The following is a 26,258-nucleotide window of genomic DNA, read 5'->3' on the forward strand; positions in this document are numbered from 1 at the left end:
GAATTCCAGACTTTGGCATAAAGAGGGAGAGAAAAAGAGAGAGAGAGTGGGAAGAAACACTACGGAGGAAGAAAATCTTCAGAAGAGATGGAATGTTTACAGGCTGGTATCATCAATAGGCAGATGGGTGAGCAGAGGGACTGTAGATCAATAACAAGATTGATAAACAGTAAATGTGGATAATGCACTCAAAAGAGATTTAGATAGAGAAATTGAAATGAAAGACAAACTAATAAGGAACATCAATGAAGAAGTAAACATCAACATTATATGCAATATTCTGTAGAAAATATAGCTTAAAAAAATTAAAGTATTAAACTGCATTGCTTTGCTTTCACCGATATACAAAACTTCATATTCTGCACATTTCTTGCATGATTTATCAAAGGTTGCCAACAATGCTGCAGAGGTGGAGAAAAGGGAATTTCAAACACACTTTGTGGAGCCACATTGGGCACAACTACAGGCAAAACATCAGAATGGTTATAATCATTCTGGAACTTCTCTGAATTTAGAGAGAAAGAGAATGACTGTGAATATATGAACATAGTCTATACTCCATGTATGTTCATATATTCACAGTCATTCATATATCTATATATCTATATATCCATATATCTATATATCTATATATCTATACATCTATATATTTATATATCTATACATCTAAATATCTATATATCTACATATCTATATATCTATATATCTATATTTCTATATATCTATATACTTATATATCTATATTATCTATATCTACCACTCACCTTGTCTGCCGAGTATGTGCGTGTTGAGTAACTTGGCATAATCTGAGGCGTACCACACCTTGAGCTCTGTGTGGGGTGTAATTGGCTGAGGAGGAGGCGAGAGATGGAGAGCACGGAGACAAAGAAAATGCAATGAAATGAATACAGAAAAACATTACACAGCAATATGCACATATACTTAAATGCATTATAGATAGATATATATATATGCTACATACATGTGAATCATTCATATCTCTGGATGCATCTATATGTGTGCATGAATCGAATCCTATGAAACAGAAATTTAGCATGACATTACTTACATATGCTGTAGAAATTCACCAAAAAAAGTGAAAATAAAAGGGCAACTAAAAGTGGAACCCCTGCATCACCCTCTTCATTTCCTAGTCTAATTCATATAAAGACTGAAATATATCAAAATATATTTCAGTCCATCCTTTTCATATAAGCCTATCTAAATGGATTAACTTCCAACTGTTTTTCAAACCAATTCAGGACAGAAGGAATAACATTTCATTCCAAATACTGAGAGAAACATACCAAACATGAAATTATAATTACACCATAAAATGGCAAACATTTGGAAGAAGTCACAAAGAACACTCCTGAATATTAATACACAATTCTACAAAACCTAGAAAAATAACAATAATCAATGCAAGACTGGTGTGGACCAAAGTGACCATATAATCAAAGAAAAAAGTTATGAAACTGACTTTGATAAGACATAGACACCAAACAACTGACACAGATTTAAGTAAAAAAAAAAAAAAAAAAAAGAAGTTGGAAAGCTCAACTTGCACTTTACTGAAAATACAACAATTAAACAAAAACAAAATTGCCACAATAAAACATACACAAATCATGATCTTTCAACCACTTTCTTTTTATGCCATCCACGTGATGAATACCATTTCATTTTCAAAAACAAACAATACTACCGACTGATACTTCACAAATTCTCTCTCAAAACACAGTTCTGTGAATGCATCATCTCTCATCCAGTGCAGTTGCAAACACAGTGAATTTGGTTGTTTACTGCACACATGTTGACTTTATTTATGGATGTGACATTTGAATCCATTGAGCTCCTCTGAGCAGGGGTAAATAATAAGAAAATGCAATTATTTCGTCTGGAGGGAAATGGATAAAATTTCAACCACTTAGGAATACCTAGATCCCGCGTCAGTTGGAGCAGAAAAGGATCAAAATATTCACGATTTGACACGGTGACAGAGCATTTCTGCTGTGAATCCTGCCAGGCACCGTTTTCTTTTTCTTTTTAAATACAAATACATATCAACTTCTGTTGCTTACGTATGTAATGTGAATCAAACAGTATGTCGCCATGGAAACTGGCTACTTCTGTGACTTTTTTTTATTTGCATTCATGCTGATATTATTAAGCAGGCTAGGGGCACTGGTATAAGGAACTAAGATTTCTTATTTGAGCTTCTGCTGAAGTTACAACTTTATGCCAGGGAAATCATTTGAAACTCATTCTTTTCTGCAAGATTTTCAATAACTAGTTTGTACTTTGTGGCCAAAATTAGACAATGTCTGTATGAGAAGTTCCTTCCATCATAACTAGTGGACCTTTGGCACTAGTATCTGTATTTATTTTGCTGATAGATACAAAGGCTGAATTCATACAGACAAAAGAGACAAAACCTGCCTTCAATAATCCAACAAAATTTTTTTTGCTTCATTGTTTTTATTCTTCTATGATGAAGCAACAAAAAAAAAAAGGAAAAAGAAAAGAAAAGAGGTATTCTCTAAGAGAAATTTTGCTAAGATTGATAGCCAAAATATGAACTTGCTTTAGCATTTTCTCTATGCGAATTACGTGCACATTTGTGCACATTTGCACCATAAGTAATGTCTGAAATCAAACATTTGGATTGATCCTGTACCTCATATGTTTCAAGGGAGTTAGGTCTGCTGAGCCTGAGGTGTTTTTTTTTTTTTCATATTCCTTTCCTTTTCCTTTGTGAGAAATTGTGCTGAATAATTGGAAGGCATAATGTGAATTTGCCATTTGTTCCCATTCACCAGTGTTACGGCTAGTTTAGTGCACACTGGAACCTGTTTGCAATAAAAGTAACATCTAATTAAACCTTTTAATTGATATTTCAACTTCTGAATTAATTATTTACTCATATGTAATAAGATACAAACTTTGAAAATGGATCTTTTAAACAACCTGGAAGTGTTTTTTTTTTTTATGTTCTTTCTTTTTCCGGCATGAAAAGTTGTGGTATAAGATTAGAAACAAACAATATAAATTTGTATCTTTTAATATCTTATCTTTCAGCAAATAATCAAACAGCTTTCACACAGCATGCTTGTATGACTATAAGATCTAGTGTAACACACAAGCTAATGTATATATTTAGGCAAATATATATCATAGCCATAATATATATCCAAATGCGTACATGTAAATGGTCGCTTGATTTGTACATACATCTCTCAAGAAGCTTACCTTGCACGTGGAGAAATAGACATCCTCGTTAAACTGGTAGGCGACAATGTTTTGCTCGCTGTAGCTGGACGCAGCCCGGACAAACATCATCCAGCTACAGTTACTCTCATCATTGATGTCGAGAGAGGCCTTCTCTTTACCATCCTTGTCGAAAATCTGCAGGATGAGATGATGAGGATACAAACAAGAGAACAGAAATGTGGTTAGCATTGAGCTTTAATCCTTCATCTCCATGGTGAAAGTTTTTACTGGATCATATCAAATTTAGAATTGTGGCATATTGATGACATTACTGTCTGGAATGTTTGATTTGGAAGATTCAAATCTGACTGAATACATGATATTTTCATTTATATGTTATTCCTTCTTTGCCCTTTCCTTGTTTCTCTCTCTCTCTCTCTTTTATTTTTTTTTTTTAAGATTATCCTCTAGAACATAGTGTTCTTTTTGGGAGTAAACTGGAAATGCATTGACGATGTTGGACTTAAAAACTTACAAAATATTTTCTTTCTGCACTTTTCGTATGATTCTTGTCTATTAATCTTGTTTGGAATTAATGTTAACAGAAAAGGCCAGCAGGCCTTTAACACTGTTGATTCCTCTACTCCTCGAGATGTTGTGGTATCAAAGTAAATGTACTCTATTCTGTTCCAAGGTTGTCTTTTATGTTGTTGTTTTTTCTGTCCTTCTTGTAAAACAAAATTTAAATGAAATAGACCAATAGAATGACATTTCCATGATGAATCGCACTGGTACAAAAACAATATAATCTGTAAGCTTTGCATTACAGTATTTCTTTTAATGTGCGTGTCTATGTTCTATGGGGTTTGAGACATTCTGTTTCATGCACTTGACGCATGAAGTAACAGGTACAATGTACATGTAACTCTGTAGGAGGGGGGTCTCCTGGGAAGTAGAAAACTAATGATAAAGACTAGGCAGGCTTTTGCCCAAAGCACAAGGCAAGCCACGGTTACACTGCTGTCACCCAGTATGAAACAAGGAGTGCAGTGGCCGCGTGAGCGTCTGGGAAGGGTCTGTCCCGGACTCGTTAGCTTGTCATGGTCAATTTCTGGAACTGGAGTCAGGAGGATTCGTGCCAGCCTTACTCTCAGTGGGAGTACCACTGGCTTTAAGGAATCCCGCTCCTTGCTTCGAGCGGCGAAGAGACGCCAAGGAATCTAGACTCCGGCATATGAAGACAATATACTGTCTTGTCTTGAATGTGGGCAATGCACTGAAAAGTGTAGCCGTTCATACAAGCCTCAAGAAGACAACTTGTCAGAGAAACAGAGACAGAGAAACACAGAAATACATAGAAAATACTGTACAACTAAGCCATAATTTTCGCAAATGAGGTCTCGGACATTTTGGCAAGATGTTGTTTTCATGAATTGAAATCGAGGATATCTTTTGTGTACCATTACCCTAGCACATGGTGACATTTTCACATGTTGTTACATTTGCAGTCTAACAGTGATTTGCGAAATTCGCAAAAATTAAACCATCACGAAAATAACAGCTTATACAGTAGAAGACTGAAACAGAGAAGGTGACATAAAGATGGATAGAGAAGGGCAGACGGGAAAGGAAATAAACAGAATGGTAGAAAAAAGAAATACAGGGAGAAAGAAGGAAGGTGAGGAAAAGTTATAGAAAGATAGGAAGATAGATAAAGATAGATAGATAGAGATAGAGATAGATAGAGAGAAGACGGACAGACTGATAGATGGAGAGAAAGACTGCATAAACTTGGATTTCTTCCAAGATGGTTGTTACTAGTCACCACTAAACACGTGTCAAGACATGGGACACCAGCCATAGTCTTCATTCGGGCAACCCTCTGTAATGGGACGATCCTGCTGGGATATCTTACGTAGAGTGCCTAATGATCAAAGAGCATGGAACGAAGGCTAAAGATTCTCAAGCACAAAGTCAACCAGGAACAAAGTGTTCTGTTCATTCCTTCAACCTGTTGAAGACTAGTTCAGAGTACTCGGGCAGGTGTCTTACGGGAAATGTGTGCTAAGGCAAAATCAGCTCAATGAAATATCTGACCACATAGATATTCATTCTTTCGAATCTCATTTTGCTGACCTTGCCACAGTCAATTTATGAATTTTATTTTAACGAAGAGTTTTCACATAACAAGAAACAGGCAGCATAAAAGAATATTAAAGAAAATCTCTGTCTCTACTAAAAAACTACAACACTATTTCCTCATATACCTGGCAGAAAAAAAAAATGTGAATAGAATTTGTATTCAGAAAGAGCCTACTAGTGTTCCTACAACAGATGGAAATGAATTACAAAAAGATTGAGGCATCAAGTTTGTAAAAAAAAAAAAAAAAATATTTCCAACATCTGCTTGACGATGTGTTTTGTTTTCTTAGAAACAGAAAGCAACATATCACAACTGCGCATATATTAGGAATGTGCAAGATTAATGCCATACATACAAAAAAAAAAAAGGTTGAGACAAACTGTTTGATAAGTGGATAAGACCTGAGACTATCACTCCCAAGGTCCTTGGTTCAAGCTCCCTAGCTGAAGTAGATATAATGTCCCAAGGCAAGGCACTTTCATCCTCATTACATCTAGTCCTCTTGAGGGGACTTTCAACCATAGGATCCACAGCTGCTTGCTTCAATAGCAGTCTTCAGCTGCATTTATCAACTGTCTAATGTTTGAAATGTGCTTCAATACCCACTATCGAAACGTGTTTGCAAGCGCTTTTTGAATCACGTTGCTTGAGTTGCTGCATTTATCAACTCTGTCGTGAGTCGATTAGGAGGACTTGTCACCACGCAGCTCCATTGCAAAGTTTGTTACCCAAGGATCGGAGATGTATAGTTGGCAGTGGTTGGCGTGGGCATATCGAGCTTTAAACATGTTTCAAAACGACTTTGCGCTTATCAGCTCTGGAGAAGCAAATTTCTGCCTCATACCAGTTTGCAATAACACTTTTTTTTCAGTGTTTCACAAATGCATTTCTATCCCCATAATCCCATTTATCAACTGCCCAAAACTCCTTGGATGTTGTTTGGAAACCTTAATTCTGCACCAGAAGTGAGTTGATAAACACAGCCTAGAATGTTCTTTTCTTTGTCACATTAAAAAAAAAAAGGGAAAAAAAAAATCATATACAATTCAAGCCCATTACACATCAAAATGGATTTATGAACATTCCCATATTTTTGAGACCCTATCAATATGTAAACCTAAAGCATATGGTATGGCAATACAGTAATTACTAAATCAATAATTTTTTTGTATCGTAAACACACAATAAGACTTGCACTACACATATGTACAAGTGTTTCAGAATGAAAACACAGACACCGCCCCCCCTCCGAAAAAAAAACACCATCCCAAAATACATTTCCCTTTTACCACATTATTCACACACAAGTATAACTTTTACAGAAAGTAGAAAGAATAAGCAAAAGAACACTCCCAATATCAACATGTTCACGTTGGCATATTACACAGTGTGACTGGTGGCTGAACCATCATGACTAAAAGAAAGACGTATTGTCTGAGGGCATGCCAGGGAGAGCACATCGGGCAAAAGGCCACAGACCCGCTCCCTCTTCCCACATCAATCCAGCCATGTGGGACTAAGGGGGACATGTGACACATAATTGTTGTTCTATTGTAAAAATGCCATTTCCCCTTCTCCCATCTGCTTCCTGCTTGCACACGAGCTGAACTCGCTGATTCGCCGCTTTTCCCACTCCTGTCCGAATTTTCCACAGAAAGCAACAATCGGCATGAGTCAGAGATGCCGAGAAAAAAAATTTGAAACTTTTTCGGGGGAAAACACAAAATATCAACATTAATTGTAATGCTTTAAGACCACAGCTAAAATCTCTGTATCTCCGGCATACTGATGAATCTAGAAGTTGCATCTCATAAGCCATTTCCCTCTTCCGTTATACCCAGTGGGCCGTGTACCAAGGGAGACAATGCCTCTGGACCACGACAGACAGAGTACATACGTAAACACAAACAAACGAACAAACAAACAAACAAACAAACAAACAGTGTGCTTGGCAAAGTAATGTAGAAAAGTCAACACTATAAAGAGGTTATGTCAAAAGGAAATGGTATAACCTGGAAACTTGTGGGATCAAGTAGTACGTCTTCGGACACAAACATTGTAAATGGTGGCATTTATTTCACGTGTTTAACTTTACTGCTTACATTTGATCTAAAATTTTCCGCAGCTCTGATAAGTAACACTATACACGAATATTTCCAATATCCTTGACTTAAGAAGCAAACAACTGCTGAGGAATATCAAACAAATCTTATCATATCAAACCATGTATAGGTCATTTCAAGAGGCACCTGAGAAAGTTCAACTTTCTTTTTCATGTAGTGCACTTGTTGAACATCTGCTAGACTCTTTCCCCCTCTCTAGACAGAAAGGTTGAGTTTAAATCAAGTTACTGGTAATAAACTGGAAGTCAAATGTTTACACAGGTAAGCTTGTTAACACAGGAATCACACATTAACAGGCTGCCACGCTCTAACTCCTAGATGCATCCTGTGCATAATATGAGGGCCATTCTCATCACAAAAACTTGCGACATGAAAACTCGCAATGTTTTGCACTGCATGTTCTCACTGGTCCGAAAACTTGCAATGTTGACTTCAAAGCAAGAGATTGCGAAGTTTCTGGAAGAACCATGGATGCATGCCTCGTATACTGGTTAAACCATTCTCAGCATGCTACACTATCTGGTAAGCATTCAAGTGATTGTATGAACGATGGCGTAGATACAGTACAGTACAGGGCAATGCGTGTGCTCGTAATACAGCTGCACCACTCTATGTTTGGGGTCTAGGGCAATTACCCCCTGGGCAATTACCCCGAAACCTTCCCCTGGCCCTAATCCTAATCCTAAACCTAATACTAACCCTAACCCAAACTCCTAACCTCAACCCTAACCCTACCCTAATCTTTACTCTAACCATACCACTAAGCAGTATTTAGCGGGGGGGGGGGGGGGGGGGGGGGGGGGGCTGGTAATTGCCCTGATACGATACCGTTGCGTGCTTGAGGAAAAATGGATACGCATGCCATGCAAGTCACATCATTATTTCTCGATGGTGTGCGTTCTCTTTACAACACACTTTGCAGAGTTTTGCTCCGAGTTAGAAAAATCTCACTTGGTCTTGATTCCCATTGTGAGGATAAGCGTGAGTAGTACAAATAACGTGGGATGCAGTTTCCTCTGATAGAACTACTTTAGTGTTCATCTTGCAATGTGACTTTTCATTGTAGCAGGTCACACTTGCTCTACTTTCTGAACTTTCTGCATTTTCCTGCTCCTAAAAGCACATGAAACAAGCACTGAGAAATACATGTTCGTGTAAAGTTGGAGTCAGTATTACAAACGAAGAGTTTGATCACAGAAGGAGTTAACTCCATTCCTGTAAATTAGAGATATATGTGATTTAAGGGTGCTATTCAAAACAGAAATATCATTAGAAAATATAGGATATTCTTATCATAACTTCAAGAAAATTCATTGTAATATAACAAATGGGGTATTACAGGAAAAATTTTATTTTGCTCTATCTCATGATGTACTTACTTTAAAATGTTTAAAAATAGCACTTAGGCCATTTTGTGATAAGTCTCTTCCAATGTTGTCATGAGAAATTTGCATATCATCACTTTTGGCAAGGGCAGGCCTTGGTTGACATACAAGAGCTCATCAAGGAAAAGAAAATCAAAGATCCACTTTTCTGCAAATTCATCCTGGTCTTATCTAATGCTCTTTAACAGTCTCTGTCAGCATGAACATAAAGCAACTGATGACGTTGTCGGCAGCAATCCTAGAAATAGATTGTTTGCATTTCTTCCGCCCCAAAAAAACCATCATCATGTAGGGGCAGTAAAAACTAATCCAGTAAAGGATTCTGCATCTCATCTCTATAGATATACTACTCCCTTCCCTCTTCTGTTTCTGTTACGAGAAAAAGAAGAAAAAAAAAATCAACAATTACCGACAATTGCTGCAGGAGCGGGTCGTTCTTAAGACGACACTTCACATCCGGGCACAACGTGTCTCCAAATGCACTATTAGCGCGGACCGATTGCGGGCAGTGATAAGCTGTGCTTATTAATTGGCATTAAACGTGTAGTTGCACCGACTGCTAATTGGCAATGCTAACAGGACGAGATGTGTGGGCAGGACGACATTAGGTCAGACAAGCTAGGCGGCCATAGTCTTCCTTACCAGACCGCTCATATGGCATGGGTCCTGGCACAAGGACTAGACGACTGAAAAAAAAAAATCATTGCAATGGTCTTTATAGCTTACTGCCAGAAGGTAATCCCACGGGAGATACATTGGAAATAATTTTAGCATATTTCTTCAATTTCATCATTTTGACATATACACACACACACACACACACACACACACACACACACACACACACACACACAGTGTGATGAATACAATAAACATTGCCCTATCTTGACCTTTGAGCTGCTAACTTTTGTCACATCACGATCACCTGCAGTTGAATACACCATATTCGTTCCTCTTCATCACCTTTTTTCAGTGTGTGTGTTTATACAATCAAATTTTCATTTCATTTGGAATCCAAGCCACCCCAACTACAACATACCAATCCATGTCAGCACATTTTAAAGGTTTATCCTTCAACCATCTTACCATGCAATGACAGCGAAATGACTGTTACATTACCCTTTTTTTTTTGCAGTATGCGATACCGTGACTCTTATTTATCTTCTGTGAATCAGAGATGTATGAAACATAATGTGTTTTTTTTTTGTTTTTTTTATGACAAGCTTGACAACCCAAAGTGTTAATGTTTTAAAACATGACAATGCTTTCATAAACAAGTGGCAGTACTTGGTGACTTGTGCAACCACTGGTTAGATTTTGATGTGTAAGAGCTAAAATCAACATCTGTGACCCATCCAAAGGCATTCTCAATGACTAAATATATATGTACATGTATGCATATGTATTGTATTTACAGATTATGTCAAAATGCCACTGGATGCAAAAGTCATCATCAACTATAAAAGATTCAGAGATTTCAAATACTGAGTACAAGTTGCTGCACAACAGAAAAAATAGAAATGACCACATCACAGGTTTAAAATAAAAAATGCAACAGCTAGGGTCTGAAACAAGACTGCTGGGACAACCTGGGGGTAATTATTTAGTTAACCAATTTCCTTTTATATTCCATAGCAATTTCTGGGTTAATCCCTCTCTGAGCAGAATTAAACAATCCCGGGAGTGCTTAATCAATGACGGACAGTTACAATATTACAAAGTTAATCTAATGGGGAAAAAAAAAACCTACACATCTGAAACAGACGTAGAACTAAAGTGCTAAAAAAACTGACAAAATATGCATATGGACATGTTTATCGTTCTCGATATAGAATGAGGGCACGCGTCTAATTGCAAGGATTGTTAATCACACATTGAATAAACAAAGCATGTGTGTAATTATGATGTTACAAAAATACATATGTTCCGCTGCTTACAGAGATTATCATTTACAGAAAAGAAGAAGAGAAACAAATGTGCCAGCATACATTTGCCTCTGTTACACCGTCTTTTTTCTGTTTTGTTTTTAACAAAATGTGCAATGGTCAAAATGCACTCCTGAAATGTACCATTTTCCAAGCTGTGTCAATAATCAAATGAATCTATCTTTAGCAACTTTAAGTAGCAAGGTCAATCTCCCTCATCACACATAATTATTCCACAATATATTTCAGTCTTTTCTGTTCTCTATCACACTTTTTTGTTTGTTCAGTTGAATCATAATCATCAGATTGTTTTATTCCTTCTTTCACTTTCTTCACAAGTGAAGGATAGCAACTGAATGATGTTTATGCTGTAGAATTGATGATGATGATCCTTATTCATACTGGAAAAAAAGAAGAAGGAAGAAGCAGAAATGAGAAGAAATGTCTCGGGTTGATAGAACACGCTTTGCCATTCATAAATCTGAGCAGACATGGCTGGCAAGACAGAAATTTGCTTTTCTAAGTACAAATTTTAGGACCAAATCAATACAATACAGCCAGTCTGCCTACATAATAAGTGCATGTGCCGTTGGAATTATGATGCAACTTGCTTAATATCATCGACTCTCTGCACCGATACGCCAACAAGTTTTTGCCCCCTCCGACACATGCCACCCAACTGGCAATTCGTTCTGCAGACACGGTCCCCGGGACGGCTTGCCATGATTTGCTGCCACACAGCGACTTATTAAAATCTCATCAAGAATGTGCCCAGGTTCCAGAAATATTTATAAGCATGAGTTTTATTAATCATTCTCGGCCCTCTAATCGCCTGCCGAGATTTCGCGCGGCACCGCGTTAATTCCTCGTTGGCACCATCAGTGAACTCGGCACGGGCTAACACAAATATGCAACAGTGTTTTCGCAAGGGGGATAGAAGCAAGTAAGCACAAACACTGCTGCTTTCGTCTTACTCTCCACTCAGCCAGCGAGAAACATTACTTCGGCATGACACAATCCCATGAAGATGTACCTAGCTCCCCAAATATATGTTTGAAGAAATGAGGACAGTTGTTATGAAAACACTCATATACAGCACGAAAACAAACAGGGCTTTGAGAGAAAACTTGAGTGAATGCACAAACAGTCTATATGCATCATCATACCTGACCGACCCGAAGAATAATCGTACGGCAAATACTGCCCTCGGTAAACAGACTTGTAAACAGACAAACTTCCTCCGTGAGGATCAGAAAGCTGTGACGCCTTGTGACCTGACTGATGTAAACAGCTTTGTAATAAACATTGATCTCGAACAATACAACAGCAAAGTCAATCGACACAACATGTGTTCCATCCCAATTCACTCTCCCCAAGTTTCTCCGAGACGAAGTTTAAAACCAGAAGAAGTTAAAAACTAAGACCTTTATGAACTCCATGATGCGCCCGAGCACTTTAACTTTCTCCACACGACGGCTCTAAATACTTAGCATTTGTCTTCATGTCTCCATGGAAATTGCATAAAACCAATAAAATCAATCCCATTGATTTTTCTGGCTCTCACAGAAAATTGCTTATTCAGAATGCGACTTGCGAAGGCAAAACAATGCCGGGAAAAAAAGGGGGAGAAATTAACGGAAAGACGTCAAAGAGTTGACATATCAAGGGCAGGAGAGAGAGATGAGAATTTTCGAGGAAAATTTGCTCCAAAAGCAGAAATCACGACCCAGGAATAGAGAGATTCTACTCCGATGCTTGCCGTTAAGACTTTTGAGTAGAGCCTGAATATGAGTCGACTCTTGAGAATGAGATGTCCTGTCTAGATACTGCACTATATTACTCCTACCCAAGTATACAGCCGTACAGGCTTAATGCTTGCAGGGGCTTGAACAGCCATTAACTTTTCATACAGTAATCATATCTCATTGGGATATAAAATGTAAAATGCAATACTTCTACTTATATCTATCTATTCATGATCTTCTGATATTATGCAAAGGGAAACAAAATATGAATATCTCTGCATCTACATTTTGTCCAAGATATGCCGAGTCTTATGAAACAAAATCTATTACACTTTCAAAAACAACCCATACCATGCAACACTGCTCTGTAAGATAGAACACATCATAGTGACTGACTTGCTTTACAAATATTCAGTTACCCTACACTGAAAAATAACACTAAAGCATTCCTCTCTCTTGCACATTTCAATCCTACTGGAAAAAAAAAATCATGCAAATAACTGGTAAATATTACATTATTTTTAATAGAAAACAGTACTGGCAACTTCCAGCCATATTATCCTATTATCACTAAATGGTAATTTTCATGTCAGTGATCTAAAAAAAGTAATTTGAAGGGTGCTGTGCTGTAAAGAAAAAAAAAATCTATTTTTTTATATCTATACAGTTTTACTGAAATATAGTTTGTTCGTTTGTTTTTTTTTTTTTTTTTTGGAAATACTTGAATAGCCACAGTTAGGTTAGCTGCAACAATTTCAGTTGAAACTTCAGATTTGTGTCTTCAAACTTTTTCAGGCTTTCAATCGTATGAATTTCTGGTTCCTCCCATTTCCATGTGAGTCAGTGTTTATTCTTTTATACCTTTATCAATAGTGAAATCTCATTCAAAGAATTTACAACCCTCTTCACAGAAGAAAAAAGAAAATACAGATAACAAAAATTCATAGCCAATGCAATGTTCTCAAAAGAAAAAAAACCCAACATATATATATATAGAACTGTCATAAAAAAAAGAAAAGAGTAAAATTGAAAGAGACCAAAACCAGAAGCAAAAAGATTTATATAATACATGAACCCTTTGAACTTCCTGTATTGATTGCAAATGTACGTGAAGCTTGCTTAATGAATGTTCAATAAGCCGAGAAGAGAGGACATGACTTGTAATCTTTATTTAGTGACAAACTGCTATTGTGCAGGATTAGACTTGAATTTGGTAAGCTTTGACACCTTTTTGTGGGCAATTGAAGTTATATAAAGCATCTGAACATAAATGTTTGTTTTAAATGGTATTGATTTCCACTGTTCCTAAAGTCATATGAACAAATTTTGTATGTGTCTTTTTTATTTCCCTCTTTGAAGCTTTAATTTGAAAGTAAAAAAAGACTTAAAGACATATAGGAAGAAATTACTTTTCAATTTTCACTTTTTGAATTAAATGACTTGACACTTTCTGCTTTTTATGAATGTGTATATAAGGGGAGGGAGATAATGATTTTAACTGAAAGAATATTTCCTCAATAACAAAGTAAAGAACTAACTGAACTAATCCATAGCAATAATCATTATACAATATTACAATAGCACTCTATTTATAATGGTCAAATATATTACACTGTAATAAAAGGGTCTCACTGCATTTTTTTTTTTAATTGAGACAGAAGTACAACAAAGTTAATGGCTACAGCCCCATGAATCACATATACTGTATATCTATAAGATATACACATTTTATACATAAATGTAATTTTCCTGGAATGATGAACAACTCAAGTAATCAACTCCAAGCAAACTGCGTTAAACATGAAAGATAATGACAGCAACTGCTTGAGGATTGTTCTACTTTTACACAGATTCTAAAGGTCAGTAAAAATTTGTATGTACATACATACAATGTTATAGGTGAGCAAGTTTAATACTTCATATAAAATACTTTATAAAAAAAAAAGGTCAAATACGAGAGAACATGTGTTAGAACAGCCCCAGTCAGAAATAAGACCTTAAACACTGAAAACTAACCATTTAAAGTCTATTCCATCAGCCATCCCCATACAAGTATTTCTCACCATTTCTGAACATTAATCAGTACTACATGCATGACATGTAAAGAAGCAATAACAAGAATATGTTATCATTTCCAAAGTTAAAAAAATATTTAACAGTAAAAAAAAAAAAAAAAAGACAATGTACTTTAAAACATAAGATTGAAATGGAAAGGGAATATGATACAGAACAGCAAAAGCAACAATGGATTAAGTTACACATTTATCAAGTCCAAAGAAGTAAGGCACTAAGATAGAGTTTGGAAAATAAAAAAGAAAAGGAAGAAAAAAAATGGGGTGAAAAAAAAAGTGAGAGAGAAAGAGATCTGGAGAGAAAGTGGAGCCTACTGTGAAATTGAGTGCACCAAACTGTCACCTGACTGATGAGTGAAGGAGATGGGTAAAACGAATCGGTGATCGACGGGGTGGAGCAGCCAGGGTTTATTGGACAGGTTCTGGCTACCTCGCCATCCACCAAAGAATCAAAGCCCGGTCCTACCACAGCGATCCCCCCACTCCTGTCGGGGTCGAGCAGCGGCGGTCCTCGGTGTTCAAACTCTCCCCGCAATCCTCCGCAGCCGGCTCTCGGGGGCTTCCCAACTCGCTAATGAATCACTCACTTTTACTTTTAATTAATCGTGACAGGGGCAGATGTCGAGCGGCGAAAAGGAAAAAAAAAAAATGCAGGGCTGCACGGAGCGGGTGGCTTGCTTAGCGACTCCAGAGGGGGGAAACGACGCGAGATCGAGGGGGAGGGAGAGAGAGAGAGAGAGGGAGAGAGTGAGTAGGGGAGAGAGCGAGAGACACAGGCAGGCAAAGGCACACGGTCTCGCTCAAGTGTACACGTACGGCACGGGGCTGATGCTCACCGCTGCTAGATCACAAAGTGACTGATCTCGCCTATACAGGTGGACCCTCCTTAGAGTGACCTCGTCCAGCATTGATTTCTTAAACGTCCCCTGCCAGTCTGTCACATATATTTATAGATATGTCTCTTTTTTTTTCTCTCTCTCTCTACATTTGTATCTCCCCCTTTTCTGTCTCTCTCTCTCTCTCTCGCCATCTTTTAGTCTACTTGCGCAGAGCTTATTATTTGTGGATTATTATGTAACAGAAGCCTGGGAAAGATAAAGGGCAACCTGATGTCATTTTAGAGTGATTCCCCCCCCCCCCCCCCCTCAAGCATGGAAAAAAAAAAGTGCATGCTGCAAGATAAGCACACAGTGCCACGCACTTCGCACTTCCTAATCCGGACGAACACGTTGTGAAATCAGTTTTAATCATCATCGAGGAAATCGGAATATATGTTCGAGGGGATCGGTTTATTACTTCTTGGCTGGCAGCGTGGACGGGCTCTGCCCGGGCGACGCTGGCAATGCCTCGAGAGGAGCTGCTGCAGTAATCTAGATAAAACCGCCGCATCTGCAACTCTCGCACGTCGCTCTAAAGCTCCTCATGTGATAACTTGGATGGCTATATAGCTTTGAAAAAGGAGTTTGGGAGGATCTTATAAAATGTGTAGGAATAACACGCCTGACAGTCACTTGTGACTGATGACTAGATATGGACGTTTTCAAGAATGTATGAGAAATCCAGTCAAAAAGAGAGCATTAAAATTATGGAACGATTTAAGAATGCACAGATAACATTACCATCTTTTCTCCTTTTTCTTCTTCAGCTTATACCACATACAAACACACTCGCATACAAGTACTACCATACCTAGAACTACAGCTTCTTCAGTTAATGTTTAATTTTTTTTTTTAAATGGCTACATTACTGTCTTTAATACATAGCAACAGCTGCTGCTGTCACCACTCCTGTTCTAACTATTATTACTGTGTACTACTAACTACTACAACTACTTCAACTACTGCTACTACTACTACTACACTACTATCAATACCACAACATACAATATTTGTTACTTCTTTTTCAGCTACCTTTACTTTTGTATTAAAATAGTTTGAACTCTATGACTATGAATAAGTTTTACATTGTACCACTACCACTATTACAATTATTACTTTCAATATTGGTCTTAGTGCTGCTTCTTTTTAAACACTACTACTAATGTTACAGCTTCACTTTTTTTTTCTACCATATCTGTGAATATATTTTAACATACTATTGTACTTACATGGCGAGACTGTTATTGCTATTACAACCAGTACAATTCTACTGTACCTACAAGTAAATGCAAAGTAGTAACTTTTTACTATATAAATTACAACTGCTATTACTATCACATTTTGTTAATCACCACCACCACTACTACTATTACTTCTACTACTACCACTACTACTACTACTACTACTACTACTATTATTACTACTACTGACTACTACTACTACAACTACTATTGTTATCAGCTACTTTCAATACTGCAACTACAGCTTGCCAAGGTACGTACTAAGAATCTCACAGGGGAACTTTTCACAACAAATTTTGGAAAACCTTCCCTGCCAAGGGAAGCTGGAGTGAGGGGAACAGAACAAACGCAATCTGACGCTGCACTAAAAAGCGACAGAACGCCGCTCCCTGCGCTAATCATGTTCCCCCAATTCTACAAATGGGATGTTAACCTGTCTGGTGCCAGCAAATTACAAGGTTGCTCGAACCCATCTTCATTCATAAAATTCAAGGGAATGAGACTTTTTTTTACCCCCCAGTAAAAATCAGCTGAATTGAATTGTTGGTACATCTCCTTCCAGGCAGCTGAATCAAAGAGTAAATTCCTGATTTGAAAAATTCATTTACTAAGGATGAAAAAAGAAGGGTAAAAAATTGATAATAATCTTTCAATTACCCTACCCCCATAAATATCTAAAGGCAGACAAAACTAAGGATGACTCCAAGCTAAATTTTTCCACATAAAGGAAACCATTTTAGAGATAAAATGCATTAACATGCAGCAGACGAACAACACTCTGGTGAAAATTAACAAGAGAAATCAGAAAAACAATGAGATAAACACTTGAGCTTCATTAAATTTATCATTCTGGCTTTCATCATACTTTTATAAAAACAAATTAACAAACAGCACCACATAAGAAACAGTAAGCTTGGATTACTACAATGCATACCTCTGGCAAAATAGTCACTGTGTGGCAGTTCGCACAGAAATAGAAATAGAAGAAATTAATCTAAAGGAATACACTCGTCTTTCTTGTGTCTGAGCAACAGCTGTTGATATCATTTACAGCCAATTTTAAAATCATTATTAGTGCTATTGTTATCATCATTAATATTTTCACAAGAATCATAATACAATTCATAAAAACAGATAGTTTATACTATGCTGCTATAAATTTGACTTGAAAGTTACACATGCTACATCACACACAAAAAAAATGTACTGATGATGCTAATGATAGTAACTATAATGATACAGACAATGAGGATAAATGATACTAATAATAATGGGTTTAATGATGATAATAATGATGATTTGATCAACTTGGCTGCACACACACATAGAGGTGAAGAAATCTATGAAAACAGGAGCATGACTTTTGCTATCTATGGTTGAATGAGGCTATTTTTAATTTGATGTGCTAATTGAATTCATTAGCACCCTAATCTTGGCCATCCCTTGCCCCCCCCCCCCCCAACACAAACACACATGAACTTCCTTTCTTGTCCTCGCACATTCAGTATTTATTAGTTTTTTTCACATGATTTGTGAGCATCATATTGCCTAAAGTATAATGTGGGGTGATTTTCAAGCACAACTTCTTTATCTTGTTCAATCACTTTCAGCTCATGACAAAATACTAAAGATATAATATAATGCATTTGTATATTGCATTCATTAGCACCCTTATTTTGGCCATGCTCCCACCCCAAACACACACACACACACACAGTTCCTGAACTCTTATTCTATACATTCAACGTTTATTTTTGTATATTTTTATACATTTGTATATATATATATATATATATATATATATATATATATATATATATATACATATATATATATATATATTTTTTTTTTTTTTAAGTGTGAGCATCATATTGCTTGGGATGTATTAAATATGGAGTGCATATTCATGCAAAACTTTTTTGATCTTGTTTAACCATGTCCAGCTCATGACAAAATGACAATGTAATATAATTCCATTTATATTTAACAGTCCATCTACTTAAAGGCATTATTTACCATGTACAGATGAAACAAAAAACCCAGCTTTAGTGTTTCAAAATAGTTCTAAAATGTGCGTTAGGGATAGAAACAACCAATGTAAAAATTTTCATCAGTATAATCAATGTTAAGTATTGTTAAATATACAAAATGTGAACAATAGTTTAATAAAATTGTTTGTGCAATAAACCATCTACGGTTACGGTTTATTGAGAAAAAATAGTGATATCGTTCTATGTTTAAGGCATTATTGGGAAATTTTTATATGGTAAGATGTTTTATGATACAACTGACCTACAAATACAGATACACGCATCAAATGTGGTAACTCGAACATTTTTTAAATCACTGGCCCCAATGATAAATAAACAATAAGTTAAAACTATTCTGAAGAGTACAGGGTGGTCCATAACTCGAAATTTGAGCATGCTGCAAAGCTCTGAAGGTGAGAATTGGTGGAAATCGCAATATTTCATGAGTTAAGAAATCTTTTTTCATGATTGGCCTGAAATTTGAAGGTAGGCTCTGCACAGTTTATTTAATTACTTGCATAAACTGTTACAATCCACTCGGTGACAATTACTCCACATCTATAGAATGAAATCATAGAGATCATAATTCTAAGCAATGTTGGCATGTGAAACCTTTAATAAAATATACATAACTGGCGTTCCCTCATTTTTTCTTATAACAAATCAGATCTAAAAGAAATATAATCCAGCACCTGCACCTCAAATCTTGTACATTGATGTAAATAGACTGCATAAACAATCATAAGCAGATAATCTTTCATGAAAGGCAATAAAATTCCTGTGAAATTTCATGAATACATACAGTAACCATCGATACCAATACATGATGCACTGAATCTCCTATGTTATATATCATGCACATATACATGTAGTTTGCATTTATGAGACATTTTTGTTTCTGTTTGGATAATGTGTCATCCTGTTATTAAAACAAGCTCAATTATCCAATCACACAATACAGCATAACATGCTATGACCCATAAACGGACAGAATGAAAATAAATCCATCACAACTCACACACCTTGATACAAAGCCAGCCTGTAATAAAAGTACTAAAACTATATCAAGATGGCAAACCAAAAATATAACACACAATTAGTTGACCAGGAGCCAGCGCCAAAAGTGGCCCAAAATATGAATACGTACCTGAAAAAAGGAGCAACTGCTGCAAAGCTGAACTCGGAGAGTCTGTCAATATCGTAATCCTCAAAACGTGCAAAAGGATATCTTGTCCATGTCCAGTTCTCAAACATTTCAACTTTTTACACCAAATTCTTTTCTGCTCTAGGGTCCATCTTACGTAATTTCCAAATACGAAATATACGAATAAATAAATAAATGGTAGCACTACGTAAAACTCTACGATGAAATTGAGAAAGAACAGGAAATATCCCCGGCTAGATCACATCAGGTAGTATGCGATATGTAACCCCATGTCAGAAGTTCCGGACGACTTTATCCACCCCCGAGTGATACCGCCTGCTCCAAAATACCACCATCCCAACCTTCCGGACCAACCTCCGAGGAAGTGTGGGAAGAAGGTCCACATATGACAGGTTGGCAAGGACCAGCAAATGATGCTTTTCTCTCCTCCTCCTTCTCTTTCTCTTTCTCTGTCTATCTCTCTTTCTCTCCTGAGTGTGCAGTTTAGCATTGTTCTCTCTTGGCTTTACCACATTCTACATCACGTATACAACAACAGAAGTTATTACGTTTGTGTAGAGGAAAGCGGATCTACTTCCTCTTTCTATTTTTTTTTTCTCTCTCTCTCTCTCTTTTTTAATAGTTGGTTGTTGTGTCCCGAATAATCAATAGCAAAAAGATTTCCATACGAAATGGCAGGAAAAGGGGAGAACTGTTCGATTCCAGTTACGCTCTCCCTTCCTCACTTCATTTGCGTGGAAAATTACTCGCTAAACGCACGGCTAGCAAGCAAGCGTTCCGCAGCGTGAAGGGGTGAAGGAGAGAGGGCGGGAGAACGTCGACGGCTCGGGGGCAACGGAACCGGGGGAAGGCATGGCATTACACATGATTTGTCCAGTCAATTTCCCCAAAAAAAGAGGAGGAAAAAAAATGATATTTATTGGGGGAAGATCTTCAGTGGCGTGAGAACACATGAGAAGGAGAGGGGAAGAGAGAGAGAGAGAGAGGGATGGAGAGAGCAAGAAGTGAGGGGAAAAATGACTGTTTCGCTTGCATGCACTTTACTGGGCTAATGTTGAATAATTGGCGGTGATTCTCTTGCTAGAACCTGCGCGACGACGGAACACCAGCCCGAGACCTTTGCGCCGCTCCCCGGGGGAATTGATTTGCGATACATTTGCGAGCGCTCGTCACACATGATCATGGCCGACTTGTTGTGGTTAGTAATCGGTGGTCCCGCTGATTGGTCAAATCGTTTACATGATGACCTCGGAAATGCAAACGAGCATCCATTATTTGACTGTTTGGCTCCAATTTGGCCCCGGGATTGACATTTCTATGCCGCCTGCCGAGCTGTTTGCTCTCATTCAGCTCTTTATAAATGATCTAGTGAAGATCTTGATTTTAATGAATTACATTCGTCTTCCCCCTGCTCCGGCGTTATGATCGTCCCTTAAACCGGTGGCTGCTAAAAGTCAGCTTACCAGCTGATCACTCCAAGCCACTTTACGGATTCTGAGGCCCAGAGGGTTAAACTGGCGACAGGTGAAAGGTGATGACACAGAGTATCAAACTCACACAACTGTGGTGTCACTTTGAATAACTCAAATCATTTCTGCAGTCACTTTGCTGTTATAGACTGGTTTTCAGGCCCAGCTGCTTACAATGTGCACCTTCTTCACTCTCAATTTTGTCTCCATCCAACTGAATTATTCAGTCAATATCTTTAAAGACTTTATCAAACCACCTTAAAAAAATTATCACAGCAGAGTCTTTACTTTTCATCTTTATGATACTTATGAAAAAAATGACAAAGTAAAAAAAAAGACAAAAGTACCAATGTTGCAGAAGCAAAGGATGTATGGAAACAATATTTCCCAATTGATGATTAATTCTCAAACAATATCCAACCTACTGACACATTCTGTTTTTAGCAGCTTTTGTGTTATGTGCAGATGTAAGATCAGCTCCTTGGTTTTCCTAGTTTGTGTTTATAATCAGTCTAAGAAAAAAAAATCAACTGAATAACTGGAGAAAGGAAACAGAACATTAATACATAAATATCTATACACCTTGAGAGTGAACTGTAAGTGTCTCCTAATGACATGCAAATTGAGAATAAACTAAAATGTTGCAACTGATTGACAATCTCGACGGAAAAAAAATCTCGACGGAAGAATTTCATGAATTTGAAAAACTAAAATGTGTTCCCTATGAAGAAGAATATAAAGATGTACTGACAAACACAAAAGTAAAATAAGAATGAGTGGAAGATATTAAGAAGAACATGCAAATACATGTCTTTTGTTGTATTAGAAAACCATATCAAATTATTTATTTATTTATTTATTTATTCCGTCATATCTAAACAGGGTAGTTCCCTCAGTTTCACAACTGCTTTCCAGGGGAGCCCTGTGTATACATACATGATAAAAACATTGGATTACAATAGACTTCATTAAAAAAAAAATCATGTACAAGTATAACATATATACACAAAACAATACAAGCTTTAAAAGATACTAGACCATGGAGACTGACTTAATATGTATGTCTGAATTCGGCATAGACAAAATGTATTATCAAAAAACAAAACAAAACAAAACAAACAAACAAACAAACTGTGTGATAGAAATTACTGTAATGACACACCAAAAATAAAAAAAAACTGAGTTTAAAACATTCAATAAATAACCATTATAGGTCCATTATAATTATACATGTACCATTTCTTAATTATGCATGTCATCACTTGTGCCTTCAGAAGCAAACTATTTATGTATGTGGCCAATTTGTGAATGTGCTTTTTAATAGACCCAGGAAAACTCTCCTATCCAAAGTAAAATAAACATTTTAAGAAAACTGATGAATGTCATGCCAATTTGTTCACATGCTTGGAAAGTGCCAAATTGACTTGCTATTAAAATATCAATGTATCTACCTCCTTGATGCAGTGAGGTAAAATCATTTTGCAAGAACATCAGCCTCTTCAATATGGACAGAGCAAAGTCAAATAAGTCAAAATACAGCAAAGCAAAATAGACTAGAGAAATTTAATAGCTAAAGAAATAACTTTGTACTGGGAATCGTTAACATACATAATTGCTTTAAATATTCTGGAATCCATATTTTCTAACTTATCTGTGTTCAATCATTTTATGTTGCATAGAGAAATTAAAAGATAAATTCATGTGAGCAAACCATGTTATTCAAGAGTTTGAATTAAAAAAAAAATGACCAATAATATTAAAAGGAAAGCTTGGCCATGATGCTAAGCCAGAAAACACTGTCGACAAGACAGACTAGAGTCCTGCAACACGAAGAGAATCCTGAGGGGGGAAAGACGCGTCCGTCAGAATGACTCAACGGCTCACGCGTCCCCTTGCGGGCTGAGGCACGGGCGTGTTTCTACCAGCCGCTGGTGATTCTACGGCACGTCTGACCCAATGGCGTAGACTCCTATTAAAGCAGCCATCGCAACAAACACACACATAAACACACAGATACCATCACAGACTTACACAAATAACACATCCACTCACACACACACAATTTGTCTAGTACTTGACCCTGACTGAGTTAATTTTGTCCATCCAATCCCAACGAACATTGAGCCGACGTGTAGGAACGCAAGCATCAAACTTTGCCAAACCTCAGAACCTCTGCACAGAGATGCTAACCTTATAAACAGCATTACAGTATCCAGAAGGTTAAAAAGAAGTATTTTTGGTAGAAAATCAGTATTTTTACCTTTCCTGCAATAGACACATGTTTGAACGTGTAGTAATGTTATCAAAAAATGTATATATATTTTCCAGGAAACTTGAAGTATTTTTGGCATAAAGCAGTACAAAACAGGGCAAAAAAAGAGGAGCAGTTGGCACTCCTGTCTGCAGCTCATGTATAGTACAACAGAGTAGAGTCAATCTGCCTAGCAAGAGACACACCATTTTTCAGACACAACTATTTGAACTAATTGTCATTCATTAGATGTAGACAGTACATGTATATGAGCACAAAAGCTGTAAAAGTTTTTTTTTTTTTTTTTTAAATTGAAAGAGCAGCTATGGGTGAGATGTATATGATATGCATTTTCAAGTGCTCTCTGTAGTATATGATAAAATGTATTCTTATCTTTTGTGTGTGTGCGTGTGTGTGTACAAGTATGTGTAACTTCCACTCCCTGATGCACTTTATATACTACGACTATAATATTGCAACCTTTGTTTTTAAAACTTACAATGTATCTTGAGTGTCATACTTACACTATCAATGGATCAAAATCACAGGTGCACTCGCCTATGTGAACCTTAGCAGACTGAAGAAGTTTCTGGAACAACTATATTTTATCAATGATTAAAACTTCACACCTTTCTCCATTATTACAATTGTATATGTTCTGATTTGTCAAAAACCAACAACCCACAAACAAATGCTTCTGTTTCTATCAAAGAATGAACTAGTTCCCTTGATTATACGCACAAGAAATTATTTTCATGATCTCCTGGTAATATTTAGTAGCTCTTTTAATGATAAAAGCTATTCAATAAGTATCTGAACATAAATATTGATACATTGAAATCATATGAATAACATTTGACATATTGCATAGTTATCTGAAGAAGATTTGAACTCTCATAGCAAATAATTTTCAAAATCACTGACCAAATTTGATTTGAAAATTTGATGACTTTTTCAAAGTTATCAACAAACAGCTTGTGGGACAGTTTGTTACAGAGGAGTTTCCAATTACTTTTTCTTTTTGTTACCATTAATTACTCACAGGCAAATGAAGGTAAAGAACAAAGACAGAACACAGGCTGTGACTACAATATCAGGTAGGAGGCAATTCAGAAACCCTCTGGTTACAGTGGAATAATCCTCATCTGCTTTTGTTCTCATAGTTGTTGTTTTTTTTGAGAATCATGGAATATGTTCATTATTATTATCATCCTCACTTATCATTAGCATTATTAATAAAATCATCATTATTACAAACATTACAGAGTATTATTATCATCATAATCATTTTTATGTCACAAGGATGATCCATGGATTTCTACTGTTTTGTTGTCATTATATTATCATAATACTACAGATGTTTTAATGGAAGGAGAAAATGTCTACACAAACAATTACTGCACTTGTAACATACTCATCTCAATAGGGGGAAAAAATGTTGCCTGACATATATATGTCCACACAAACAATTCTAACTGTAATCATAAGGGGAAAAATATTGCCTGACTTGGTTACAATTTACAAGCATATTTTTTTGTCTCAGTGTTTCAAAGTATCAAAAAATGAATGGGAAAGAATGAGAAAAAAGGAATGAGGGTAGACGGGGAGAGAGAAAGAGAGGGGAGGGGTGTATAAGGGGGTGGGGTGGGGGAAGGGGGTATAGGGGGAAGGGGCAAGGATGTTACGGGTCAAGACTGGAATGATTGTCCAGTCATTTTGTCTGCAGAATGACCGAAGACTTGGCGACAAGTGTCTTACCCGCGGCAGCTAACCGCCTCCTCCTACTCTCATTCACTTGCACGATGGTGACAGAGATAGCTACTTCCTGCGTTTGCTCTCCCTCCCTCCCTCTCTCTCCCGAGCCATACACCGCGCAGACGCAACGCCACTCGACGGACAGACAAGTGGTCGTGTGAACACACCTGCTGACACATCCTCGGCTAGGAGCGACTGGCTTCTATGGTGCCAAAGTCAACCCCCTCCCCTTCTCTCTCCCTGCACTCTCTCCCACCCCACCCCCCATCATCCCCACACCCCAAATGGACACTGAACAAGCCATACTTCCTGTGCTCAAACATTAAACTGAACTTTCACACTATCCACCTCCTCTCTCCTCTTCAAAATCCCGAGATGAAAATCTACTCCAAAAGGCATCTCTCTCTCCATCTTTCAAAACTTTATATCATCCAATCAGATGTCCTCTTTCCTCCTTGCACTCATTGAACTTTCAATCATGTCAATTTCCTCTAACCTTTCTTTTTTTTCACACTATGCCTATTTTATACATGGAAACTCTCTATTCACTTTTTCCTGTAGAATTTTCCTCCTACAGCTCAGTATTATAGCGCCCCTTTCCCCTTCCCCTGTCCCCCCCCCCCAACACACAAGCTCTACTTCCCTTTAGACATATAAGCAAAGTTCACCCCTGCTGGGAATATATTGGGAGTACGTTGGTATACATTTCACAGGGCATGCTACCTGTAAACTACCCTGTGTCTTCCCCTATCAATTTCCCCCTCTGTACAGATTTGATCCTACAAGTAAAAGTCTTATAGCTCATCTTCAGACCCGCGAAGGTAGTGGTTGAGAAAACTTCACGACTCTCGTAATGGGAGAAC

General features: G+C 37.1%; 1 protein-coding gene across 4 annotated transcripts in view; it reads right to left on the reverse strand.

Moving 5' to 3' along the window:
* Positions 1–26,258, reverse strand: part of LOC140234138 (uncharacterized) — a 156,183-nt gene that overhangs the window by 15,664 nt on the left and 114,261 nt on the right. For all 4 annotated transcript variants that reach the window (XM_072314210.1, XM_072314213.1, XM_072314212.1 and 1 more), the window contains 2 exons: positions 3,253–3,408; positions 765–849 (listed from right to left, as the gene is read on the reverse strand). In XM_072314210.1, the coding sequence (XP_072170311.1) occupies positions 765–849; positions 3,253–3,408 (241 nt within the window). The remainder of the gene's footprint in view (positions 1–764; positions 850–3,252; positions 3,409–26,258) is intronic.

This window comes from Diadema setosum, chromosome 10 (assembly GCF_964275005.1).
Source record: "Diadema setosum chromosome 10, eeDiaSeto1, whole genome shotgun sequence".
In the NCBI taxonomy this organism is placed as follows: Eukaryota; Metazoa; Echinodermata; class Echinoidea; order Diadematoida; family Diadematidae; genus Diadema; species Diadema setosum.